The following is a 9,529-nucleotide window of genomic DNA, read 5'->3' as shown; positions in this document are numbered from 1 at the left end:
CCCTTTGTTGCGACCCCCCTCTTGCCGTCGCAAAAAGCCACTTACCGTCGCAAAAAACCTTTTGAGACGGCGTTTGGAGTATTTGCGACGGCGTTTTGCCGCCGCAAAAAATCAATTTTTTTTGTAGTGAGCCCACTTCATTTTCTTACAAAAAATTTAAAAAAAGTCAAAAAATAACTTTTAACGTACTTCCACTATGTCGTCTTGTTGTTAACATGGATCATGACACTACAAGAAATTACACTTTTGGTGACTAATTTTTAATCGCCAAAAATCAGATTTTAGTCGCCGAAATATTTTTTCGACTAAATATTTTGGTCTCCGGATTTGTAGTGGGAAGATTGTCGGGGAAGGTATTGGCGACTAAAAAAATATTTAGGTCTCGTTTGGGAAACAGCCCGTTTAGCCAAAAAGTTACTAAAAAAGTCAAAACAACAATCCATACCAAAAAGTCAAAGATTCTCTTTTCTCTTTACTTTTTGCACATCGTTTTGTAAAAAGTCAAAAAGTCCTCCAAAACATACTAGTTTTTTTTTAGCTCATATTTTAGCCAAATAGTCAAAAAATTACTAAATTAGCCTGTTCCCAAATGAGGCCCAAGTCGAAAGTACTAAAATTGTGACTAATTTTTTAGTCACCAAAAGTAAAGGTATTGGTGACAAAAAAAATATTTAGTCGCTGATAGGCTAAATTGACAACTATTTTGTTAGACGCAAAAAGTTTAGAATTTAATTTAACATCACATTTTTAGCTACTAAAATTTTTGTTGTCAAAACTTGAATGATCTAGGGCTACCAAAGTTTTAGTCGCGGATTTTTTTTTTTTTTTTTTTTTTTTTGTTCATCTAACTTTTTTTAGCTACTAAGGCCTTGTTTGTTTAGCTACTAAATAGTTTAGTCGCCTAAAGTCTAATTTTTTTTTTTTGTTTAGCTACTAAATAGTTTAGTCGCCTAAAGTCTAATTTTTTTGTTTAGCTACTAAATCATTAGTCACCTAAAGTCTTTTTTAAATGGTTACTAAATATTTAGTCGCCAAAAGATTTGTTTCCATTTAATTCTTTTTTAGCTACTAACTATTTAGTCGCTAAAAATATTTAACTCCATTTTTGGCTACCAATTGTTTAGTCGCAAAAAATATCATTTTATGTTTTTTATTTATTTATTTTATTTTAATTAATTTGTCCACAACCTGTATGTATCTCACACAACTTGTAACATGTATAAAAACAAAACAATACGTATATATTATTACCCATTCAACAACACGTATTTCACTCACAACCATCCCACAAAAAAGAGTAATTTATAATGTCATTCTATACAAACTAAAGTAAATATTCCAATTGGAAATAATAATTTCATACATAACAAGTAAGCATACAAAAACATTGTCCTCCATACACAAATATATTTACTACTACGCGAAATGGCCATTTGGCATGGTAATTTGTACCACAACAAAATATAATCTATATACCGCAACAATAAATATTTGTTAGATGTCAAAAGTATTCAGTACCCCACCAAAAGTTATATGTACGATTCATCCAAATTCTACACAAAAAGCAGAGGACGACAAAAACAGGGAATTATTCAAAAGTCTAAATTATCCTCTGCACACAAAAATGGAAGATCTACGTGTCTATGCCAAAATCCATCTACAAACAAGAATTACACCCATTAGTTCTATATAACATTTGAACATAATTTCTTTGCCAAAAAAAAGTTAATAGATCTATAAGAGGATTTTTTTTTCTTCTTTTTCGGCTAAGTTGTAGTTTCATCCCTACAATCATAATATTTTGAAAATGAAATTAACATTATTGAAATATTAGCAACCTAAATAACGCAAAGTGTACCGGTGTAAAAGTGCACTTAGGTATTCTGTTCAACTGGATCTCTGTTTTTCTTTATAGGCTGTAAAGACACACAATCAGCCAATAGACATTAGTTAAAACCCTGTTAAAATCTAGTGCTTTAAAAGAATTCAGTAAAGCATCAATGTGATCGTGACTTGTTACCAACACAAGGATTTCTAACATTTTCAAATCACTTATCAGCATCAACTTTAGTTTGGATAGTTTAACTGCTAATTCTGATGAACTTCATAGTTTTTCCAAACTACTAATTCTTTTATAAATACTCAAAACTACATAGGCTAATGAGGTTTTTGTGATTTTTGAGAGGGCCAAAGTAAAATTATATAGATCAAACATACACTTACTTTGAAGGATCCATAATTTGTACCTCAAGGGATTTGGGCCAGAGATACGTATTAGCAACTTGATCTTTGATAAGCTCCTAAATGAAAAAAAATACAACTAGTTGTGAAACCAAAATTAAAAACTACACCCAGTTTAGTCCCCAATATATGATTACAATGTTTACATTAGTACATCACAAGTTTAGCTAATTCACATTAGCTAAACCATCTTCCACCAATTTTTTGTTGTGGTTGTTGCATGTTTTCAAAATTTATGCAATGAAGATGTGCCTAAGCACCCCCACCCTCTGGATGAAGAATCAAATAAAAATCTAAAAATAAAGAGACATTGAAGTGAAGGGAACTATATTAATTAATTTAACATGCCTGAACAAACCTATACAGGCCAGGAATGGACATAGCATCTGCTCCAAGCACTTTCAAACCAAAGTCCACATGTGGCTGCAAATTCAGAGAGAGAGAGAGAGAGAGAGAGAGAGAGAGAGAGAGAGAGAGAGAGAGAGAGGAAGAGTCAAACTTTGCAAGAAGGTTAATCTTTTGGCTATGATTGATGCCATCTCCATCATATAGTAGGGACCAAAGCTCTAAATGGTGCATATATAGGAATATACAATACACATCTGATGAGCATATGCAGTCCCCAAAACTCTGACGATAAACCAAAACATTCCTAATCAAACATATCGGTAATTCAAGTTACCTCTGGTCAATACCACGCACCTTCTCCATGAGAGAGAGATATAGAGAGAGAGAGAGAGAATAATATTGTGGCAAAACAAGGAAAGCTTGGAACCAATGGCTTGAAGGTAATGTGTGGAGAAGCAAATACTTGCAAATCAACCACCTGAAACACTCCAAAGGAATCTACAGTTACCTCTGGTCATTACCACGCACCTTCTTCATTGGTTTACAGAGTGATATTACAGACAAATGACTAAGCGGTTGTTTGAGGTGTCTTAAATAAGTACATTTTTTATTTTTTTGACTAAAAAATTGAGAAAATGTACTTAAAAAATGTATATTAAAAAATTGTATAAATTAGTGTGTAGGGAAAAATTAAAACTGAGAGTTGTGCAGTCGTAATTTTTGAATTTTGATAAATAGTGATAATTTTTTTACTTTTTTGAGTAACTTTTTGATTTTTTCAACTTGGCAAACTTGGCCTAAATTGGAAAACACCCAGACCACTGCACAGATGAATTATATAAGAATTAACGAAGAAAAAAGACAAACAAAATGCTGAAGAAAACAATTAGAACCAAAAATCAAAATGCCTGAAGTGTGAAGAAAAAGAAATAGAGACACTGACCTTGACATCACTTGGTTGGAAATAGATAAACAGATAATACCCAACCACGATCCCAATTGTGATTCCCACTCCAAATCCAAAGTTTCACACTATCACATTTCATTGATTTTGATTTTTGACATCAAAATTTTTTCTCTGTCAAACCCATAAACCCTAAATTGAACCCATTTTGGTGATCAAACCCATAATTTTATAGAAATCAAACCACTTCAACCAAATAAATTGTTGTAGCGTTAACCTCCTTCTAAACAAAGAAATTGAGTGAAGCTACGAAACACAAGGTCAAAACAGGCGTCGCAAACAAAGTGGAGAGAGAGAGAGAGAGAGGACAAATGCTGGAGCTCTGTTTCTCTTAGGAATCAGTTGCTTCGGCAAACCAAGATACGGCTTCCATAGCCTTAAGAAGCAAACGAATTGGAATCGTAAGAGTACCTGAGCGTCTCAACCATTGGACACTCCTCGAAGAACAACACACCAACTCTCCTCATCTCGTTCAGCAATTGGATCGGAACACCAGGGTTCGTACTATGGAGGTTGGATGTACTGTGGGGGGACATGAGGTTTACTGTATTGGGAGAGGGATTGGACTCTGATTTGCCTTCCGATCGAGCTTCCGTGGGTGATGGAAGAGGGGAAAAGAGAGGAAGGAAGAGACGCGCTGAAAATAAAGAGAGAGAGGCGCTGAAAATATATATTTTACACAATTCGCGACTAAAACTTTTTTAGTCGCCAATTAATTTTATAAATCCCTTCACAATTTGAAATGTCTTCCTCCAATTATTTTAATACTTTGATGGCTAAAAAATAAATTTGTCGCTGAAAATAAATTTTTGGCGACTAAAATTTTGGTCACTAAAGATAAAAAGTAATTTTTATTTTTCATTCAGCGATTAAATAATTTTAGTAGCCAAAACTAACTACACAGCGACTAAAATATTTTTAGTAACTGAAAACACATTTTTGGCGACCAAACTTTTGGTAGCCAAAGATAAAAGATATATTTTGTTTTTCATTCGGCGACTAAATAATTTTATTAGCCAAAACTAATCATAGAGCGGCTAAAATATTTATTAGTCACCAATTGTGGCATTTTTGGTGACTAAATTTTTTCTTAGTCACCAATAATCAATATACACCAACTAAAAAAAAATTAGTAGCTAAATATTATACTTTGCCAATTAAAAAATATTTTGGTTGCCAATTCCACGACTTTTGGCGACTAAATATTTTTTAGTCGCCAAATTTGGTAGCCAGAAATGCATTTTGTTGTAGTGTGAGAAGAAAACAAAGGGTTATGTTAGGAATTTTAAATAATTTATTAAATTTTTTTTATCAAATCTCTTATATGGATGTAGGATCCATACATATGTGAGTTTGTATAAATCCCACACCCATATAAAAAGTTTGGTAAATAATTTAATGAGTGGTGTTGCATGTACCAATTAACGTATTAACCGGTATACCAACACTAGTTATGACATTATTATTGATTCCATTCATTATATAAATCACAAATACTAAAAATATCTTAAATTATGTCACGTCATCAATTGGTACACTAGTTAGTACATTAATTAACGCATATAGCATTATTCGAATTTAATAGATTATTTGAAATTTATAACATTTTCTTAAAGCAAAAGGTCGACAAACATACACTTGTCCCATGATTCAAACCTATTAGGCCCCGTTTGTTTTGGGTGATAGGGGTGAGATTGGGATTGAGATGGAGGTAAGACTCACTATATATTTTGTTTGGTTTGGGAGATGGGGAGGGGATTCATAATCCCATGGTGTTGAGATTGAGATGGAGGAGGTGGAGATAGTATTAGGAAATTAGTCCCATAGGATTAAGTTTATTTATTTATTCATTTATTTTTATTTATATGTTGGGCATTTTTTTAAACATTAATATTTAATGTTTTTGTATTTTTTGTTAAGTAAAAATCATAATTTTATTTGTTTTAATATTTTATATTTCTTTTATAGGATAATAATTTAACAATCCCCACATTAACAACTACCATTAAAATAAACACAATTTTACTTAATTCCCTCACTAACAATCCCCTCACTATTAATCTCTTCACTATCAATTTCCTCCATTCTATCTCTACAAACAATCAAAATTTTAGAAGTCAAACCTTTTGACTAATGACATCCCAGTGGGCCCATGTTAAATTCTAATGGAAAAATTACCCATAGTTAAAAATTTGTTACAAATTCATGAAATTAAAATTATAATATTTAATATGAATAAAGCCTCGTAGCTTGAAACTAGAGAGTCCCAAATGTCCTGAGTGCCAAAACGACGTCGTTTTGGCCCTTTTTTTTTTTGGGTTCTTTTTCCTTCTTCCTTCCTGAAACTGATTTCAAAGAAAAAAAAGAAACAGAGAGGCAAGAGAAAGAGAAAGAAAGGAGAATAAAACAAAGCGAGGGGGCCATGGACGAACCACTCCATAACCCAGCCCGTATCATGTTCGCAAGGTAAGCAACTCCAAATGCGGTGGGTTTGGGTTTGATTTTGATTTTGATTTTGATTCTGTGGGTTTGGTTTTTGTTAGACTTTATTTATTTTGATGATTTATTTAATTATGTTTTAATTTATTTGGAAGAGAAAAATAGAATCAAAATTTATTTTGATAATTTATTTGAAAGAGAAAAATAGAATCAAAATTTATTTGTCCCATTATTTCTCACCTAGACCTTTATCCTAAATGTTGTTATAATGTATTTAATATTTGATAAGAGTTCAAACAGCCCAAAAACAGAGGTTCAAACAGCCCAGCACAACAGCAGTTCAAAAAGTTCAAGTGGAAGATATTCAAATTAATAATGATACAGTGAAAGATATTCAAATGACTACAACGGCTATAAATTCAAATGAACACAATGGCTATAAACAGTTATAAATTCAAATGAATATAACGGCTATAAATGGCTATAAGTTTCTGAGAGGGTGATTTATGATCTGGAGTTGGGCCGAGGTAGCGACCGAGCAGGTTGAGAGCCCAGCAGTGCATTGGGCCGGGGTGATCGGCTGTTCGCCCAGAGAAGGGCTACCAGAACTTGGGCCGGGCAGAACTTGGGCCGAGTGCGTCCCGCCCCAGACCGTAAAGAAGCAGCTCGGTAAGGCAGTGCTCGGTCGAGCCAGGATGCTCGGTCCGAAGTTAGCCGAAACCAGACAAGCCGAGTGACCGGCGCCCGGAAAGGCGCGGTCGGCCGAGGTTACCGTTTGACCGGCATGAAAGCTGGCCACGGGGTGCTTCGGGCTAGGCGTTGCCGAGATGCCGCCGAGCCCGGTCTCCCCTTGGACTTTGCCAGGGAAGTGCTTGGGTATGAAGCACGGCACTGCGCAGCAATGCATAGGGCAGCTCGGCTGCCGAGCTCCAGCTGTGATAACAGGCAGTTGGGATTAGGTGATGATTGGCATGGTTTATGCTGACAGATGGGATAGCGGAGCCACGTGTCAGGAGCTGACTGGGAGTGGATGTGGGGCGCAGAGGGTATATATGCATGTCTGCGCACCCCATACTACACACACGAACATCTCTGTAAGGGTTTCTTACACTCAAACACTTTTTCCCTTCTCTCTATCCATCCTAAGGTGTGTGCTAACTTGACCGTCGGAGGGTTTTTCTGGCCACACACCGCCGGGTAGCTCACCGTTACTTGCTCGCAGGTGATCGGACACCGACGGAGCTCAGAAGAAAGGAATACGGGCTTGCCGGAATATTTGCTCCCCGTACAATTGGCGCCGTCTGTGGGAACATTGACAGACAAAACCTTGTCTTCCAGGTTCATCTGATCGCCGTCCATGGCGAACAACGATGAGTTTCCGTTGTCCGCCATCGACGGAGCCACCCCGGAGCATACCCGAAGGAGAGAGGGCCCTCCTGCTGTCCACCCAATGGCTGACTTGGGAACGCCCACTGGCGAACAGTCTGGAGACGCGCGGGACAAGCGCGGATGAAGTCACGGACATTCAAGGAGTCCAGATGGTCACCGGCGGAGGAGAGATTCGCACGCCAGGCGACTGGAAAGCAAGTTGAGGGATTAAGATGCTGTCATCCGGCGAATGGCGGCGGAGATGGAAGATCTCAAGCGGCATGTCAAAGGGAAGGGTGTAGTTGGAGTGGGAGACCACAGTGAGCGCACCCCATCCCACCGTTCAGGCGGTCAGAGTCAGCGACGTACTCAGTCAATATCCATTACCAGAAGCTACCAGGTTGGTGATTCCGACGTGGGTGCAGGGAAGTCTAGCGCGCAAGACAGCACCTACAAACCCTCACGTCCGGAGACGACGTCGAGGTACTCTTACTCTGCTCAGTCAGAAGATTTACGGGCGGTCTTAAAGGAGCGGGCACGCCGGCGCGAAGCACAGAGAATACCGGCGCTCCAGCGGTTATCTTATGGGGTACACGCCAGTGAGGAGGTCGGAATGCCTCCACCCCGCCAAGCAGTGCCGCTCTTTGAGGATACGGACTTGGCCAGGCTGAGCGCCACCCCATTTTCCCTGGATATAGAAACAACACCGCTTCCGGCAGGCTTCCACCAGCCTAAGTTCACACTTTATGACGGAAAAACTGATCCATACATGCATGTGAGCCACTTCCGACAGGTTATTGCCGGACATAGGCGCAATGACAGACTTATGTGCCTAATCTTCCCGTCAAGTTTGGGTGAGCTGGGCTTAAAGTGGTTCGAGCGGTTGCCTGAAGGGAGCATACAAAGGTGGCACCAGTTGGCTGAGGCGTTTGTTACGCGCTTCAAAACCAACACAAAAACACCAAAGGAAGTCGATCACTTGCTAAGTGTCAAGATGGAACCGTGCGACACACTGAAGGTATACAACTCAAGGTACTGGGAAACCTTCAACGAGATCTTGGACTGCCCGGTCAACCTTGCAATCACACAATACAAGCGTGGTCTCCCGGTCGGACATAGACTGCGGGACTCGCTTACCATGCACCAGCTGACCTCCATGGGCCAGCTCATGCAGCGCATTAATGAGCACATCCGAGTAGAGGATGACGCGTCAGTCTCTACCGTGAAGGCTACTCCGGTAGCAACAGACAAGAAGACAGCAGGCAAAGTGCATGCAGTTGGGCAAGAGTCCAGTCGCCCAGGTGACCGAGTAGAGGAATCGGACCGTGGTTCGAATCGTAAGAACCGGGGTAGAGGACGTCGTAATGATCGGGATGACTACCCCCGCGATGATGTAGCGGACGCGAACAGGAGGATGAAGGCAAGGACTAGCATAACCACGGTCTTTAAGATTCCAATCTATCGCATACTTAGTGAAATCCGAGACGAGGAGTATGTCCGGTTTCCTGCTAAGTTGGGTGATGGACAAAAGGGCTATAATCCGCGCTATCGTTGCACGTTCCACCGGGAGAGAGGCCACCGGACTGAGGATTGTTTGCCTTTGAGGCAACACTTAGAAGAGCTGGTCGCAGCCGGGCATCTAGACCTTTACATTGATGGCGGCGTGAAGCCGAATCAAGCTCCGGTCGATCCCAGGGGACAGGATGACCGAGATGCACCACCACAGGGAGTTATTAATGTCATCCACGGCATTGTGGAACCGGAGCGTGTTTGCGAACTCCGGGGCATGATCAAGAAGGCAGAACATATGAGGGAAGTTTTGTCGGTACAGCCTGCCATAAAAAGGGGGAAGACTGAAGAAAAGGATGTGATCAGTTTCACCTCAAGGGATTTAGAGCGCATCCAGACGCCGCACAACGATGCTCTAGTAGTAACACTACGCGTCAAAGAATTTGATGTTAGACGGATCTTGATCGATCAGGGGAGCTCGGTCGAGATCATGTATTATGATGCGTTCAAGCAGCTCAAACTCCGAGAGACAGACTTGGCTCCGGCTACTTCGCCACTGGTTGGATTCAACTCGCAACCGGAGTGGCCTTTGGGAAAGATAATCCTGCCGGTCAAAGCGGGATCCGTGGTCAAGCAAGTTGAGTTTTGGGTGCTGCAAGT

The 9,529-nt window shown here is 39.6% G+C and overlaps 1 protein-coding gene across 22 annotated transcripts; it reads right to left on the bottom strand.

Moving 5' to 3' along the window:
* Nucleotides 1-958: 958 nt before the first annotated feature.
* LOC114291253 (synaptotagmin-1) lies at nucleotides 959-4,248 on the bottom strand. 22 transcript variants are annotated; one of them, XR_014356569.1, is made up of 6 exons: nucleotides 3,533-4,242; nucleotides 2,924-3,067; nucleotides 2,590-2,664; nucleotides 2,224-2,300; nucleotides 1,859-1,916; nucleotides 1,331-1,657 (listed from the first exon to the last, which is right to left on the bottom strand). XR_014356569.1 is itself a non-coding variant. In XM_028235303.2 (5 exons), exons 1-5 carry the CDS (start codon nucleotides 3,538-3,540, stop codon nucleotides 1,875-1,877), a joined length of 303 nt encoding a protein of 100 aa, XP_028091104.2. In that variant the 5' UTR covers nucleotides 3,541-4,242; the 3' UTR covers nucleotides 1,284-1,874. The 22 variants fall into 22 exon arrangements, 1 of the variants encoding a protein (XP_028091104.2); XM_028235303.2 differs by having other exon boundaries at nucleotides 1,284-1,916; nucleotides 2,247-2,300; nucleotides 2,944-3,067; XR_014356564.1 differs by having other exon boundaries at nucleotides 1,284-1,657; nucleotides 2,247-2,300; nucleotides 2,590-4,243.
* Nucleotides 4,249-9,529: the final 5,281 nt, after the last annotated feature.

This window comes from Camellia sinensis, chromosome 15 (assembly GCF_055761805.1).
Source record: "Camellia sinensis isolate YWXY chromosome 15, ASM5576180v1, whole genome shotgun sequence".
Classification (NCBI taxonomy): Eukaryota; Viridiplantae; Streptophyta; class Magnoliopsida; order Ericales; family Theaceae; genus Camellia; species Camellia sinensis.
The sequence above is the reverse complement of the archived record's forward strand: the minus strand, read 5'-3'. Positions and strand labels throughout refer to the sequence as shown.